Here is a 16,483-nt window from a genome sequence, read left to right on the forward strand (position 1 = left end):
GCGGGCTATGTCCTTTCCACTCAACTATCAGGATTATGGTTCGTGTATGCGTCTATCACGCCCGTGAACCTGTTGGTGTCCAAGCAAGATCTAGATATGGCCGGTTTTTACCCTCCATGCCTGGGGATGCATTTCCTGAAGCGACTCTTCTACTCAGAGGTTACGAGCAGGTTGAGTCGTGGGTGTAGACTCATGGCCTCCCATTCCGCACGGCCATCACGGCAGAGCTATTCAGAGGCGGACTGTGATCAGGGGAATGGCTGAAGACCAGGTCCTTACACCCCTCAATGGGGCTTTCACTTCGCCGTTCCCTACCAAGACAACACTTCCTTCACTCCGACATACAGGGCTTTCACCCAAAGGTTATGTGGGCAGGATGTCGGTCAAGCTGTTGCGAGGCTAGATCCATGGCCTGGTCGCTTTCTACATTCTCGTCGAGTTGGGACCCTCCAGAGGCAGGCTGTCATCGAACAATTCATCAAACGTCATCGAGTTGAGAGTTGTAGGAAAATCAGCATCCCCAACTCGCAGTTCATCATGAATTTTGAATTTTGAACCGGCTCGTCGTTCATCACCACCATTGGAACAGATAGAGAAAGTACACAAGGGCCACCGCCAACCCCAACAAGTAAGGATATCCCACTCACCCCAGGCCACTGACTGGCAAGTTCCAAAAACTGGGGTGTCCACAACCTGAGGCTGTTCAACCTTGGTTCAATCACACTATTCGAGTTGATAGGAATGACGTCGCAGTGGGAAACACACCAATGTTCTATTCAAAGCACCCCACTGCTCTCGCGGCAGGACCCTAGTCGGTTTACTCATACTTAAACACGTCAACGAACAATTTCTCGCAGAGATAACTCACTTGTCGTAATTATGTACGCGTACTCACCAGTGCATGTGCATAAATTTCACAATCAGCCAAATTTATTCGTCATGTAGGGAAGTAAAGTTAACCACCCCGACCACGACCCCGTTTTTTTTTTCCTTTTTCTTTTTTGGTCGAAGGGGCCGACGGGTCCCTAGAGCCTTTAATGCATTGGATTGACCCATGGTTTTTCGTAATCCGTTATTTAAACTGATTGGGAGTCGCCCACAGTTGCAGAGGTTGCAAGGAGCCAATATTACAACTTGTCTCCATGTGAACCTGACCCGAGTCGATCGTTTATACGACGTTGCTACCATCGCAGTGGATTTGCTTCCGTTATGCAACCTCAATTTTTACTTTTACAACGAGGAGAGACTCTGGGTGTCTCGAGGTTCCTCGGGTTTGTAAGTTAGCTTGCAACTACTACAGTCCCATGTATTGAGAAACGGGAAGTGAAACTGTATTGGCCTTTGAAGCGGGTTCCAGTACTTCGCGCCGAGTATCCCAGCTTGTTAGTACGGCAAGCCACTGGCACCCATCGCTTCACAATTTTTTTGTTTTCTCATTTGGTTCACATCTATTCAAATACATTGCTCTCTTTAGCTGGTTCGTGCATGAGTCCGACCCAAAATTCGGCCGCCGACTCTCAAACCAGGCCAGAGCGGCAGGAAAGCACCATTCGTTTTTCCGTTCACTAAAAGCAGTTTCCCAGTCCCACCATATGTACAAATGACTTGAGCAACACAGTAAGAGTTATGGACAATCGTCACGGCGACAAAGCGTCCATGATTAGCCAAAGAGTTGACAGTTGCAATTGCCAAAGGGCGAATCCAAGAGAAATCCCAGGCCAAAGACGAAAAAGCGAGTCGGATTAGGAAAACAGAGTCCCAAGTACCGCAAAAAGACCGACCAACAGGGCATTGATAACGAGAACCAACCAGCTACTTGCGCTTCTTCTGGCGAGTCTTGACAGGCCCATCGGAGGCCTTCCTCTGAACAGCTGGGGAAGTCGAAACCGAAACTTCTTCCTGCGGGGACGGCATGATAAGCGCCGTAACGACAGCCGGATTCTGAACTCCTGTGGCCGTCTACATTTCAAAAAAGGGGTGAAAAACAGCGGAGGAATATCGGAGCATAGAAACGTGTATACCAATCTTCGTTTTGTTCGCCTTCTCTTTTAGCATCTGTGCTAGTGCTGCCTCCAAAGAATGGATTCGACTATGGAGGCCAGTTGCGAGGTGTTCACGCTGGGAGATCGAGGTCAGTAGGTTTCAACACACATATGATGACATTAACTTTTCGAAGCTCATTATCCTTAGCAACGACGTCCTGTTCGTAACTCGTTTGCGTTTGAAGAATAACATGGTTCCCAGGTCCTTTTCTGAGTCGGTCTACGAAAGTCGAAATCAGGTCTGGATGAGTCCACAAGGAGATGACCTTACCAAGTTCCCATCATGGTACCGACTCAAAAGCGTTTCCGCATGCTTCGTCATTTCGCCCACCCTTGCCTCCAACTCCTCAGCTCGGGCTTTCATGACCTTCATCTGCCCAGACTCCCTCGTCGCCGCAGCCTCGCCATCCTCAGCAATCGCAATCACAGACATCTCCGCCAAAGCCAGCCTACCAGCAAGTTCCTCCCTCGCCGCTCTTGCTTCTTTAGCGTCATTCTCCGCCAGCGTGGCCGCCTTCTCAGCGGCAACGGCGCGTTTTTCTTGCGCCGAAACAAGTCGCTCGTTAGCCTTCTCCTGCCTGTTCAACTTCTTCTCAAAGTCCACTTGAGCAGCTGCCAGCGAGGCGGCGGATTCCCGAGTAAGTTGATTGAAGGAGGCTTTGAGGTTCGCGGTCTCACGCTCAAGCGCGAGTTTCTGCTCATGGGCAACGGCGAGTTCCGTCCTGAGGTTGTGAACGATCTCTTGAACGCCGGCCTGAGGTCGAAGTATATCAACAATCACTGAAGTATCATGAGATACGGCAGACTTCACCTCATTCGCAGTGATCTGGTCCTTGGCTAGCGTTAAAGCAGCGGTCTGCTCATCCAATCTAGTCTGCGTTGTTCATAGTAACGTCAGTAAAGTACGCATGTCGCTAGCATCAGGAAGATGACATCTGGCTAGAGAAGCTAGAAACACTAGAAAACACTAGAAAGTACTAGGTGTCCTAGAAACACTAGTACTAGAAACTTTTTTTTTCCTAGTACGTCCTAGGACACCTAGCATTTCTAGTAACTGTCACTTTTTCTAGTCAGTTTTCTAGTCACTTTCCAGTCATTATGCAAAAGTGTATCCAACCTCTATTTATTACCCATGAGACTTCTGATGCAGAATCTGCAACTTCAAATAACAGAAGGGGTCACTGGCACCGTCAATTATGCAGAAGTGGTAACTGTGCCATGGTTCCATTTCAACTGGATCAACCTCAATTTACTTGACTTTCCCTTTACAAATTTTTATGGCTTGTACTGCTCTAGTGATTGTATAAGTACACTAAGTAAAAAAATGGAAGTTTGATGCCACGACGATCCATTCACGGAGGTGAACTGAAAAGTGGCGGCAAGCAGGTACTTCGACTCCAAGAGTACCATGGCAGGAGTATGCAAATCAAGGTACCCGTAGTGAGTATCACTGCCTATGCGTCCATTCTGTAATCTCCTTGTCCAAAAAGAAAATCCGTGTTCGTGTGAGTGGGCTGAGTGATGAGCGACGGAGAAATGTTGAAGTCGAAGAGCCCGGCCCTCAAGAAAAATGATGCCATTGTACAATCACGTGATTATGGTTGAAATCCGCGAAGGGGAATTTCCAAGGCATGCATTCCCTTCCCTCTCACCATCCGCGACCCCAATCAGTCCCAATCCCCTCCGAGCTTCTTTCCTTCTTTGTTCAACACCGTAGGCCGCGCACTCATCAAAAGAAGAGTCGACGATAAGCAGTGGAGCCGCTGAAGGGCGAATCGGAGCCGCATCAACGGGCGTTTCCAATGATTGGCTATTGGGCGACATTCCGGGATGATGAGGCGTATGGCGACTGGTCATACGCTGTCATGGGGCGTGCTGGGAGGCACACCGTTCAAGCGCACGAGAGTGGACAAATGTGCGTACATATCAGGTTCACCCGATTTCTTGCGCATCGTCATCAGTGTGCCCAATTCCGCGGGTTCGCTGTTGCGTATCCTCGCCTTCCACTCCACGCTCCCGACCCCTACCTCTTTCCTACCTCCTTACATTGCTTCCTCTCCTTCACCTTCCTTTTGCATCCTTATCCCCTCCTTCAGACTCTCTGTTACCTCCCTTCCTTCTTTCCAACAAATACCAGCCCTCTCTTGTTATCCAGCTGGCCTAGACGCAGGCTCTTGTTCTGATCTTCTTGCCCTCCTGAAAGAATTTCACGCACCTCGATTCTTACATGCAATCCTCGGGATGCGTGCGCAATTCCGGCGTGGATTACACGTGTGTTAGCTGTCAGTGGCTGAGGGGGAAAGTGGGTTGGGACCACGGGGGCGAAGATGACGTCGCGGAGAGACTCCTAGGAACAGGCTGTGAGAGGTGCGTCCTTTTCCCTTGAGTTTTCTTTCCTTTCACCCGTTTCTTCCTCAAGGTTTTCTTTCCCTTCCGCGCGTCTCCGTTCCTTTCCTCGAGTTTACTTCTTATCTCCCTCACGTCCTCGTAAGTAATGTATCTTTGTTGACTTTTTCCTAAACTTATTTACTTACTATTTATTATGAAGGTCGTTCTATGCTGCCACTCAGGATGAAGCGCGGCGGCCTGCACAGTACGTCTTGTATTAGTGGGCAGCTGGGAGGGATGAGGATTCTTCGTCTCACCTTCCATAAGTAACTAGGAATGTTTGTCACTTGTTCATTAGATAAATTATACAATCATTATAAAAATCTCGCTGGGCAAGAGTGTCCTAGTGGCACTAGAATATTGAATGATCTACTAGAATTAGTATGAAATACTAGTACTAGCTGTCCAACCTTCCTAGTGGAGTGTCTAGAATCGGATAAGTTCGTTAGCCCTAGTTTGAAAAACTAGGAGACTAGAAATGACTAGAGTTACTAGAAATGCTAGAATTTACTAATTCTAGCATTTCTAGTGAGATGTCGTCTTGCTGATGAGTGCAATGATTTCATCACCTGGAGTGCGTTGTTGAGGTCATTCGCTGAGACCAGAGCCGTATTTTGTTCATCCAATCGGTTCTGAGAAAACCAATGTCAGTGACGACTAATACACACAAGTACAAGCTATTGTCGACCTCCAACCGACGATTCGCTTGACGAAGCCTGAAGATAAGCATCAGTTCTAACCATTACTAACTTCAGAAAACAAGCGACATACGATTCGATAGTTTTACTCGCTTCCTCGCTGGCCTTCTTGACTTCCGCTGTGACCCGCTTGATCTCAGCTTGAACTAGTTGGGTCGTCCGTACAGCCAGTGCCTCTCCTGTACTAAGCTCTTGAATCTGTGCTTGTAACTTGGAATTCAGACCCTCCCTAGAGTAACGGTATTCATCAATGGTGAGGATGAAACACGACCGAAGTGGACGTACCATTCGGCACGAGCGACTTCAAGGCTCTCAACCTTTGTCTTCAGAATGTCGCTTTCCTCTTTACGCTCACGAGCCTCGGATTGAGCTAGTGCGAGCCATTCCCTTGTTCTACAGAACGGCGTTACAAAAGGCAAAAAGAGACTAAATGGGTGACGTACACTTTCAACGATGCCTCTGCAGAAACGACCTGCGAGTTCAGGCCCTCGACTTTTTGCTTAACCAAGGTATGTCTGGACAGATTATCGTTGAAGGCATACGAGGGTGTACGTCGCCGTCGCTTACGAATCCCTAGCTCTGAGATCGCGGTCTTTCTCCGCGACCGCTTTCTTAGCCTCCGCAACCCTGATACTGTGTGTAAGCCCACCAAACACCGGGGAAAAAGGGAACTAACAGTGCTCTCAACTCAGCCTTCGACTCGCCGAGAGCCTTGACCTCTGCCTTTAAACCGATAATCTCCTTGTCCTTGGCGTTGATGACTTCTTGAGACGATACTTTCCCGTTCGTGCTTTGCCATACGGTCCGTCAGGTCTTCTACCTTGGTTCCTTATGAAAAGAAAAGCTTAATTGTCCATACAGGAGCAAAGGCAGCTAACAGAAATGCTCACCGACACTGCACAAAACTTCCAAGCTCCGCTTATCGTCCAAGCGATCGCAAAGAACACTCAGCGTCCCGCGCTCCGTATCTTCGAAATCTTTGATCCGTGCTTGCGCATCCGCGAGCTGGGAAGATAGGTGGTGAAGCTTGTCGCGGAGGAGATCAGTCACGCGCTGGGCTGTAGAGGGTCAACGAACGATTGGGTGAAGCACAAGAGCAGGAACGAGCTTACATGAGCCCAACTCTCTCTGGAGTTCTTGAATGGTATCTCTCATCTCAGATACGCGGGAGAAGCCACCGCCTACTTCAAGGAGGGGTCTAACACCTAGTAGTAGCGGAGACGTCGTCAACATTGCGAAAACCCCGTTGAAGCAACCTTACTGGTCAAGGCATCCGCCACAGACCGCTTAATTTCAGTCACCTCAGCGACAGCTTGTGAAAGCGAAGCTTCCGAAGCCTCGTGAGACTTTCCAAGAGCGACGAAGGAGGAATGAAGTGACTCGTAGCTATTGAAGCTAGCATAAGTAAGAAGCAATAGGGATTGACTGATAACTTACTTTTCTCAGAGTCGCCAGACTTTGCTTTGCCGTGACGAGCCTCTTTTCAGCCACTTCCTTCCCCAACTTTTCCTGCTCATAAGCATGCGACATTTGCTCCAAAGAGGTTTTGAGGGTCGAAATTTCGGCGACGGCATCCGCAAGATTCGAGCGTGTTAAGGCGAGATCAGACTTGGCGGTGCTTAATTCATTCTCCGTTGATTTCAACAATGGGAGAGCGGCGGCGTGCTCCGACCTAGCAGATGCCAATTGCGCTGCTGTAGCGGAAAGCTCTTCACGCGCAGACTTGAGATCCTTCGTCGCCGCACTGCGCATTCGAGATAAATACTCATTTTGTGTTTGCAGTGCGATCGATTCCGCAAAAAAAGCCTCGTATCGGTGGTTCTGTGAAGAAGAAGAAAGTTCAAAAGAACGGAAGCAAGAAGAACCATGAAGGAACGAACATGCTCAAGGAGATCGCTAAACGCTCGCTTTACATCCCTTTTCGCAATGGGAGGAGTTTGTTGTGGTTTGAGAGACGTATCTGGAATCGAATTGAAACCTAATTCATTTTTTGATAGCGGAAAAACTAATTGAGACCGCGAGCTGGGGCGTGAAGGCGGAGGCAAAGAAGATGTATGCGCTCCAGATAAGGCGGGTGATTGTCGACGACTAGTTTTGTGATCTATTATGATGGGTCAAACAAAATTGCGTAGATTGTGATAACTTACTTGACTCGCCTGGAATCGAGGTCAAAGATGCGGTCCTGTCGTTTTCCCGGCTATATTCTGGCGAAAATTCTATTTCTCTGTGTGAGGCGGTAGGTGAAGGATGATTTGGCGGCGATTTATGCGATGCTGGATGGATGTATGCGCGGCCTTCATATTTGGGTGAGGCCGTCAACGGCGATGACGCGTCTCTTCTTCCCTCTGTAGTCGTCATTAGGCCGATATTCACGAAAGAAAGAGTGGCAATGCTCACCTTGTGCCTCCCCCTGTCCGACGTCGCGATCCTGCAGGATATTGACCGGAGCCTTCAATGCTTCTTGGACATCTGAAAGAAATAGTGGTGCCGATAGGCGACTCTGAGATGAACCTTCAGCCTGTGGCGCTTGAAAAGAAAACACGGATCGTCGCGACGCGTCGGGAATGGTCAAGGCTTCAGGTCTCTTGAATAGGGCAAACTTGAAGGAATTTGCGTTGTGTGTCGAGCTGATTTTCGGGTTCTGTGCAAGTGGCTTACCCTGCGTCATTGAGAACGTCTTCGGCTTGACTTTTGTCGTTGACGGGTCCGAAGTCTGTGACATTGAGAATTTTGGATTGATACCTTTGAGCGCATTATAATCAAAGCCATTGTTTTCCATGGAATAGCCAAGAAATGGTTAGAAGAGTCAAGAAAATTGTATTTTGATTGTGGTGGTTGTCGGAAGAGGACAAATTTTGCAATTGGCAAGGTCACGACATCTATAAGTATCCTACAGATTACTGTTCTAACTTTGAGGCATTGAGTCCTGACATTGTCCAACAACCAGCTCAAAATGCGCGTTTATTATCGAGGTCATTCACTCTTACTTCGAGGATTTGATTTGAAGGGGGCCGAAACCTTCCCGTTGACGTATAAATTAAAACAAACAGCCGAGAATACAGAGATGGCAAGGGAGCACAACCACCCAAATTGAAAAAAGCAGAGTGCAGAGCGCTTGTTGCGGCCAGAAGACCAGCGACGCGGAGGCAAGGCAGGGGTAGAACGGTATCAGACCAATCGAAAGGAAAACCGCTAAAACCACAAAGGCCGAAGCGGACGCAAGTGAAAAGGAAAGGCAAGGGGAAGCATCATTGGATTGATACCCAAAGCTGCCCCTCAAAAGGTAGGTGCAAACAAGGGATGGAGCAAAAACGACATCGACTGCAAAAGCAACAGAGATGAAAGGGGAAGCAAGGGAGGGAAAGAAGGGAAGGCAAGGGAGGAGGAGCAGACCGCCTCCGTCATATCATCGAACCACTCAAAACAAATCCACCAAAGCGAACAAACGAACGACGCCAGCAGAAACACGACAAAGAACAAGAAAGAAAGAAACTCACCAGCCTATTCACCGTCCGATCCTCAGAAAGCACTTGATCGAACCCCGATATGGGTGCTAAGAAGATAATAGCGTCCACTGCGTCCAATACATACATATCAACTTGTGCACGAAGGAGACCAAAAAAGCAAGAAAGGGACGTACCATCGTCGAAGAAGGGCGCCCACGTAGCTAGCTTTCAAATTAGATTTTAAGGGATGCATTGAGTATGGGACTTACGACGCTGTGGAATAAATATCGATTAGATTATTAGAAGGCATGAGGATAAGAAAGAGGGAAGAAGAGAGGGCAACAAAGGAAGAGAAGAACAGAGGAACAAAGAACAAAGAAAAAAAACCAACCTGACTCCGACTCCCACCAACATCCACAATCCTCCACTCCGTACCGCTATCCCTCCCCGCAGTCGCTTCCATCTCGAATTTGTACTCTGATACGCCCACGGTTTTGAGTCGGGCTTTGAGGACGTCGTCTGTTTGTTCACATGGGGTGTTAGCTGTGTTTAAGGAGGGAAGAGGGAGGGGGAAGAAGGGAGGAGGGGACGTACCATCCGTAGGCATATACTTGAGCGACGTCAATCGTTCCAGGTCGTCCAAAAAACTACAACGACGGCATTAGAAATACATTTCCAAAAAGGAAAAGAAAAAGGACTCACAACCCCGACTCCTCCTCAATCCTAATCTTCCTCCGCCTCAACACCTCCCTAACACCCTCATCATTCCAAAGCGCAATCATATCCCTCCTACACATATTCAACACCTCCTGCGGCTCGTCCTGCGTTTCTAGGCCCGTGGTACCTGCGCTCATCGGTCTTGTCCCATTCCCACCACCACTCCCTTTCCCATTACTCCCGTTTTTATTTTGCTTCGCGCCGTCATGATGATCGCCATACCCATACCCAGACCCAGGATAAGTAACCCTAGCACGTGCCAAACCGCCTTTCCACCCCGTCCCAGGCCTAACGAAAATCTCTTGGTTCCTATACGCGTGGTTCCCCGTCCCATGCGACGTAGAACTCGCCCCGGAGGAGGACCCTGCACTCGTTCCAGCACCAACACCAACACCAGGGGGACCAGGACGAGCGAAATGCGTCGCCTCTTCCTCGTTGGGCGGGACAAGTTTTGCGATGAGGAGAGCCTCGATATGGCGCAGGGGTAATAAGCGCGCTTTGAGTGCGTCTAGGGGTGTGTTTTGGGCTAGTGTGAGTGGGGAGGTGGAGCGTGGGCTGCGGTGGTGTATGTGGTGGTGGGGATGAACGAAATCAGACTCGGAGTCTCCGTCTGAATCTGGGTTGGACGGGGGCGAGTGGTGGTGGTGGTGGTGTCTGACACGCGGGGGTGAGGAAGAGCCAAAGGTTAGTGTTGTGTCGTTCCCGTTGCCATTGTACTGCTCGTGTGGGTGGTTTGGTAAAGGCGGGCGGGAGATGGTGCGGGCCCTTGAACGAGGGGACGAGTACGGTGATGTGTGTGGTGACGACGTTGAAGTTGAAGGAAAGGTCAAAGCGTCGAGGATGGTGCGTATTGACCTGATGATGTTGAGTTGGATAACGGCGCGCCAGAGGATACGTTCCTCGCGAAAGGCCGTGGGGGTATATAGTCTTTGAAATTCTGCAGGGTGGCGATAAGCTTTTCATATCTACCAAAAAAACAACAGAGGTGGACGTACGTCGTAGAGTTGTTGATTTCCCTAAACACACACTCTCATAAATACAGTGTAGGTCAAAACGACCACAAAGCTCACCAGACTCGCTCTGACCCAGCAACAACAGCCTCACAATCCTCTTTTTCCTCCTCGCATGTCGTTCAGCCTTGATGCTAGCATCAATAGCCAAGCTAACTCTCTTTGCCTCTGCCTCATTCTGCAGCCTTACCGCACGGTCTTCTGGAGACTCGTCCGGAGGCGGCTTGAGCACCTCGTCGAGTGGGTCGTCAGCGGTGCGCACGGGCATCTCAAGTAAGAGATAAGTATGATAATGATGATGGGGGGATTGAGGGGTTTGGATTATTGACGCCAGCCAGGTACAGCAGTCATATCAATCATCTCTATACATACTTACTCAAAGAGAAGATCCATTTTTGAACTTTATCTTTTACTTTTCCCACTGCAAGCGAACGCGGTCAGGTACCGAGAACTGGTTCACCAGGAACAAAGTCACGCACGTTTTCAATCGAGCTCAGAATCGCGGATATTTGTCGCTTATCTCCTTTGAAGAAGTGCCTGGAGATCCCATCCCCCTCGTCACCCAACCCACCCAAAAACGGTTCATCTTCTCAAGTTCCTCAGCCTACACTGCTTTCTAAATTATACCCTGCTTCTCTCCAAAGGCCCATGTTTCCCCCAACCTTATTTACATTGGCGTACTGACATTGACATGCGACGTCGTGTCGTGTCAAGTGTACGCATAGCTATCACCACCATTCATGATCCATCCGTCGGCCTCCTCGGGTTCCCTAGGCCTTTACATTCCTCCTCTAGGCTCTTGTGACTGCTCTCCGCCGACTTTCACCACCCCCTGATCGCTCTCTATATACGTCACCATGATCTAATCTAAGCAGTGACTCACAGGGGCAGGCAACCGCGTCATCTGCGCAGTGCGGGCCAAGCAGCCTCAAGAAAATCGGCAAGTAAACAACCTGGCGCTTTTGGGAAATTGCAAACCTTATCCGGAGCATTCAAAGTCGATAAGAGTCGGTACCCCCCATTTTAAAAAAAAATTAAACCTCACTTCATCTCGAGCATCGAGCTAGCCATTAAAAAAAAAAGCCCGTGTTATCTATCCACCAACCACGCAGCGCTCTGCCAACACGTGCAAAGCACTTGCCCCGCCACACTTATCTTGCCAAGCAGCTCGCACAGAGTTCAAGAAAATCGGCAAGTAAATAACCTGAACCCAAGGCCGAGCGCTCATCTGGCCAAGTTTGGAAATGTAGCAAAGTCGACGTCTCCTTACACCCTCATAACTCTTTTTTTTTCAATTCAATTGAACCTCATTTCATCTCAAGCGTAGCCTGCCCAAAGAAACAAAAAAAGATAGCGGTGGCCTGTTATCTATCCACCAACCACGCAGCGCACGCGTCTACAAAACCTGACCACGCTACACCAGCGTCTGCCCACACGTGCAGAAAGCATTGCACTGGCGTCTGGCGTTTATCAACATACACAAGGCTAGCCAAGGACGAAGCAAGGCAACGCAAGGCACCCCGCCCAAGCTCAAGGCACGTCGACGCGTCAACCGGCGTGACAGTCAACACTCAAGCTTGTCATTCAATATTCAACTGTCATTGCTGGCTCACCTGTCCTCATTCTCCAAGCAGGCTGTTCGATTCCACTCAAACCACAAAGCTCAGGTACATTGTGACTCCCGTCGGGACTTGGTCATGAGGCCGAACTTGAAAGTTCAAGGTGACAGCCGTTCAACTGTCAGTTGTTCGACGATATGATTATATTGGCGTCTGACGGGGTGGTGACCGTTGCGTTTTGGACGCTATAGAGTCTCGTGGTTTTATGGCCCGGAATGCGCTGACTTGAATTAGTATTCTGAAAGACTTCACGAAACAGTACAACTATGCAAGTCAACAATACCACAAGTCAAAACTCATATCTGAATCCTACATCTGCAGGCCCTCGCCGCGCGTGCTGCTCAAAGATCCTCCCGGGATGACCAACACGCACATCATTATGACGACATGCATACCACTGGCACTGGTGTCGGATTTTTTTTTTCGTGTTGAAAATAATTTCAATCCTACACGGTGTCCGGCAACTATGTAGGTATATTTTTATCTCCGTTGTCGGACAGAGCCCAGTGGGTAAGTTCTTTTGTCTCTTCACGGTCTAACCTTTTTATTCAGGTGCCCATTGTAAATCAAGTGAATCGGCTCGCCGGCAGGCTCTGCCTTCAAAACAAAGTTTTATCAATACTGCAACACTCTCACCACGGCCCAACTACTTATGTACTACCTAATAATAACAACTGATCATGACTGCGAGTTGATAGGAATGACGTCGTCGCAGTGGGAAACACACCAATGTTTTATTCATAGCCATTGCGGCAGGACCCTTCGTTTTTACTCATACTTCAACACGTCAACGCACAACGGGCTACAAAAACAAACCTAGATGGCCCATGGGTTAAGATTCTAGGGACCCGTCGGCCCCTTTGACCAGAGGGGTAGGGGTGGTTTTTACTTTCCTAGACGACGGATTTCGCTGATTGTGGAATTTTTACGCATGCATGTGTGAGACGCGTCCATAATTACAAGCCTTGAGTATCTCTTATCCTCGGTGGTTGTCCCCAATTGCAAGGGAACCAATTACAAGTCCCCATCTATAAATAAAATACCGAACCTGACCCGGGTCGATCGTTTGTATGATGTTGCTACCATCGTGAATTTGCTTCTGTTTCAAGATATTTCAAGGGGTTGTTCTCAATTTTACTTTTCTACAACAAGAAGAGACTCTGGGTGTCTGTAGATTCAAATTCATACGATAGTAGCTTGCAATTACAGTCCCATTTTTCAGGAAATGGGAAGTGAAACTGTATTGGCCTTTGAAGCGGGCTCCAGTACTTCGTGCTAAGTTACATCCCAGCCTGTTACGACAAGCTACCCATCACTTCACAAAAAAAATGTTTCTCATTTGGTTCCCATCTATACAAATACATTGCTCTCTGTAACTGGTTCATACAGAAGTCTGGCCCATTCGACCGCCGACTCTCAAACCAGGCCAGGGCAGCAGGAAAGCACCATTCGTTTTTCCGTTTGCCAGCAGCCATTTCCGTGGCCAGTGCAACACATTCATCATCACAAAAAATTCTTCATCAGATGTGCAAATGACTTGAGCAACACAGTAAGAGTTATGTACAATCGTCATGGCAACAAACATCCATAATTAGGAGATATTTGCAATTGCCTAAGAGTGAAACCAAGAGATGCCAGGACATACAGCACCAAAGACGAAAAAACCAGTCGGATTAGGAAAACAGAGTCCCAGGCAACGCAAAAAGTCTGACCAACAGGGCATTGATAACGAGAATGAACCAGCTGCTTGTGCTTCTTCTGACGAGTCTTGGCAGGCCCATCAGGGGCTTTCTTCTAGACAGCTAGGGACTTCTGAACAACTGGGGAAGTTGAAACTTCTCCCTGCAGGGATGGGATGACAGGCGCCGTAACAACAGCCAGATTCTGAACTCTTATGGCCCTCTACATTTCAGAAAAATGGGGTTGAAAAACAACAGGGGAATATTGGAGCAGAGGAACGTGCATACCCATCTTCGTTTTGTCCTCACAGGCTCCTTGATGGTCACAGTAAGTTGCGGTGATACACAAGGACTGCGTTTTCTCATGCACCTCCCTGCTGGTGATGAAAGCTCCAGATCGGACAAGTCGCTCAGATCATTTTCCCTGTTGTCGTACTCATACATAGTTCGAATCGGCGTCCTCAAGGGTCTTGAAGGACTTCTTCTTGTTTTGCTTAGTTGCCCTGGGCTGAGGTTTCGAGATGGGTGAAGGTGGTTTGATTGTTTCTTCCTGTTGTTTGGGACTTGGAGTTGGTAAAGAGCTGGGCTGGATCTGGTGAGAAGGGCTGCGCCGCATCAGGAACAGGTTCGATCGTTTGGTCCATTGCATTACTGGCCTATGATGAAAAGAGACAATAAAAAAGATAAAATCAGAGGAGGGTATTCATGAAATGTTACAAAAGTTTGCAATGACTTGTCGATTGGGCTTGAGGGAAGCTGCATCCCAAAAATCAACAAAGTCTTTGTGTCAAGCCCAGCACTCTTGGCCTTCTTTTGAAGCATCTGCGCCATTGCTGCGTCGAAGAATGGATTCGTATGGAGTCCATTGGCGAGATGTTCACGCTGGGGGATCAAAGCTTGTTATGGTTAGCAATGATGTCCTGTTCCTAACTTGTTTGAATTTGAAGGATACCATGGTTCACCAGGACTTTCTTTGAGTCAGTCTACAAGGTTGAAATCAAGTCAGGATGGGTTCACAAGAAGAAGAAAAAAGAAGTTACCAAGTTCACATCATGCTACTGCGTCAACAGCGTTTCCGCATGCCTGATCATTTCGAGCACCCTTGCTTCCAACTTCTCAGCTCAAGCTGTCATGATCTTGCCCAGACTCCCTCGTCACTGCAGCCTCACCATGCGGTGATCGTTATCACAGACATTTCTGCCAAATCAAGCCTAGTAAGAAGCTCCTCCCTCACTGTTCTTGCTTCTTTGGCACCATTCTCCACCAGGGTGGGTGCCTCCTCAGTGGCAACACAGAGTTTTATTGTGCCAGGACAAGTCGCTCATTAGCCCAGTGCAAACCACTTAATCTCAGTCGCCCTGGCAACGCGCTGCTCAAGGGAATAAACTTCACGTACTTCACGAACAGGCTTGAGATCCTTCGTCGTAAGTACACATTTCATGTTTGCGGCGTGATTGAAAGAACACCCCATATTGGTGGTTCTGTGAATAAAGTTCCAAAGAATGAACACAGGGAGGACCATAAAGGAACACACATCTCAAGAAAATTGCTGAATGCTCGCTCTACATCCCTTTAGGCATTGAGAGGGCATTGCAAAAACTGGGTTGTTGTCATTGTTGACATGACGGAGTTAGGTGAAAGGGATTCATTTTACACTTGGTGTTACAGTAGCATCATCCCAGAGAGAGTGTGTGAGTGTGTCTGTGGAGGAAACTGTGTTGGCGGTGATAGTGGTAGTAGAGACTTGACCGGTGCGATCTGCTGAATTTGAGGGAATGATATCCATGCCTGGGGACATAGATGTCTGCGGGACTATTGAGATGGCCTTCTTAGTAAGTTCTTACTACTCCTGACAATAACCAGTGTCCCACCACCAGAAAAAACCTCAACCCTCGCTGTGCCTCTTCGTTCACATTCTTCATGAATTGTGACGATCATCAAGGAGCTCAGATTTAACACCAGCATCAACCTTGAGTTGAGGAGGATGGGAATTTGGATGTTGTCTCGCAGTGCTTGGATCAGAGTTTCTCCAGTCCATTCGCATTGCGAATCCACCCCAGCTCGAAGAGATCTGAGGGGGGTAATTTCATTAGCTATGTGATGAGTCTCCATTCCCATCTGCATCATTTCCATTGAGTGCGAGGCTAGTTGACGTTCCAATCCCGCGAAAAGACGGCTAACAAAGGGAACTGTCTGTCTGTCTGCGAACACAGACTGTGGAAATGCTAGATCACAGTGGGCGTCTGCATGAGGATTCCGGGATGTACGAGAGGGGAGATAGGGCTGAGGTTGGATTAGGGAAGGGGGAGTTTTGAACCATCACTGGGGGGATGGAAGAGCTAGGGGTTGAGGAGTGAATGAGCGCAGGGATGGGGATGGGGATGGAGGGTAGTTCTGGATGATACTTCGACTTGTGCTTGCATGTTTCATGCAAAAGAAATATGTGAATTGGGAGAGCAGAGACAGGTGTGAGGAGAATTGGGCTGGACGGCTGGTAATGAGGTGAGGGATGGATATTGGTTCAAGGAGACAAAGATTTTGGGTGAGTGCTCTGTTCCTGTCAGGCTTCTTGCCCACTGTTTCGTTTTGTTTCGAAATATGCTTTCGGCATGATTCACTTTTAATCGGTGGAGGGTAGACATCAAGCTATAGTTACTGGTTTCTGTCAGAAGTGGGCTGCTATTCAAGCTGTTAGATCCGAGTCAGAGAGTTCTAGTGGTAAGGAATAGAAGGAAGGTCTTACACCCAGAAGTTTTGGAGGAGATGAACTGGTCGTTCCCTGAAAATTGTGAACTCATAATTCGGACAAGGTGCCCCACTGATGTTGTTTTGTCGCCCAATTGGGATGCCAACAACTCATTCTTACAACTAATCTCCGACTTTC

General features: G+C 48.4%; 5 protein-coding genes across 5 annotated transcripts; 2 read left to right on the top strand and 3 right to left on the bottom strand.

Moving 5' to 3' along the window:
* Positions 1-1,812: 1,812 nt before the first annotated feature.
* Positions 1,813-3,270, bottom strand: LACBIDRAFT_335463 (uncharacterized protein; the record flags this gene model as incomplete). Its single annotated transcript, XM_001890324.1, has 4 exons — positions 1,813-1,959; positions 2,152-2,262; positions 2,314-2,911; positions 3,173-3,270. 4 exons carry the CDS (start codon positions 3,268-3,270, stop codon positions 1,813-1,815), a joined length of 954 nt encoding a protein of 317 aa, XP_001890359.1.
* A 420-nt stretch (positions 3,271-3,690) lies between these two features.
* LACBIDRAFT_296036 (uncharacterized protein) lies at positions 3,691-4,732 on the top strand. The gene is made up of 5 exons (XM_001890319.1): positions 3,691-3,957; positions 4,139-4,409; positions 4,462-4,533; positions 4,591-4,635; positions 4,729-4,732. Exons 1-2 carry the CDS (start codon positions 3,845-3,847, stop codon positions 4,320-4,322), a joined length of 297 nt encoding a protein of 98 aa, XP_001890354.1. The 5' UTR covers positions 3,691-3,844; the 3' UTR covers positions 4,323-4,409; positions 4,462-4,533; positions 4,591-4,635; positions 4,729-4,732.
* A 263-nt stretch (positions 4,733-4,995) lies between these two features.
* Positions 4,996-7,907, bottom strand: LACBIDRAFT_335465 (uncharacterized protein; the record flags this gene model as incomplete). Its single annotated transcript, XM_001890325.1, has 14 exons — positions 4,996-5,062; positions 5,099-5,146; positions 5,202-5,357; positions 5,414-5,521; positions 5,572-5,643; positions 5,696-5,755; positions 5,805-5,904; positions 6,019-6,186; positions 6,241-6,333; positions 6,390-6,507; positions 6,566-6,949; positions 7,009-7,229; positions 7,276-7,401; positions 7,526-7,907. 14 exons carry the CDS (start codon positions 7,905-7,907, stop codon positions 4,996-4,998), a joined length of 2,103 nt encoding a protein of 700 aa, XP_001890360.1.
* Positions 7,908-8,404: 497 nt separating this feature from the next.
* LACBIDRAFT_335466 (guanine nucleotide-binding protein alpha subunit) lies at positions 8,405-10,569 on the bottom strand (the record flags this gene model as incomplete). Its single annotated transcript, XM_001890326.1, has 9 exons — positions 8,405-8,449; positions 8,626-8,702; positions 8,769-8,795; positions 8,844-8,847; positions 8,966-9,117; positions 9,169-9,221; positions 9,277-10,228; positions 10,287-10,307; positions 10,362-10,569. 9 exons carry the CDS (start codon positions 10,567-10,569, stop codon positions 8,405-8,407), a joined length of 1,539 nt encoding a protein of 512 aa, XP_001890361.1.
* Positions 10,570-14,472: 3,903 nt separating this feature from the next.
* On the top strand, positions 14,473-15,523 carry LACBIDRAFT_335467 (uncharacterized protein; the record flags this gene model as incomplete). The annotated part of the gene is made up of 7 exons (XM_001890320.1): positions 14,473-14,504; positions 14,547-14,576; positions 14,791-14,867; positions 14,928-15,023; positions 15,271-15,290; positions 15,400-15,431; positions 15,463-15,523. 7 exons carry the CDS (start codon positions 14,473-14,475, stop codon positions 15,521-15,523), a joined length of 348 nt encoding a protein of 115 aa, XP_001890355.1.
* Positions 15,524-16,483: the final 960 nt, after the last annotated feature.

This window comes from Laccaria bicolor, genomic scaffold, assembly GCF_000143565.1.
Source record: "Laccaria bicolor S238N-H82 LACBIscaffold_89 genomic scaffold, whole genome shotgun sequence".
Lineage (NCBI taxonomy): Eukaryota > Fungi > Basidiomycota > Agaricomycetes > Agaricales > Hydnangiaceae > Laccaria > Laccaria bicolor.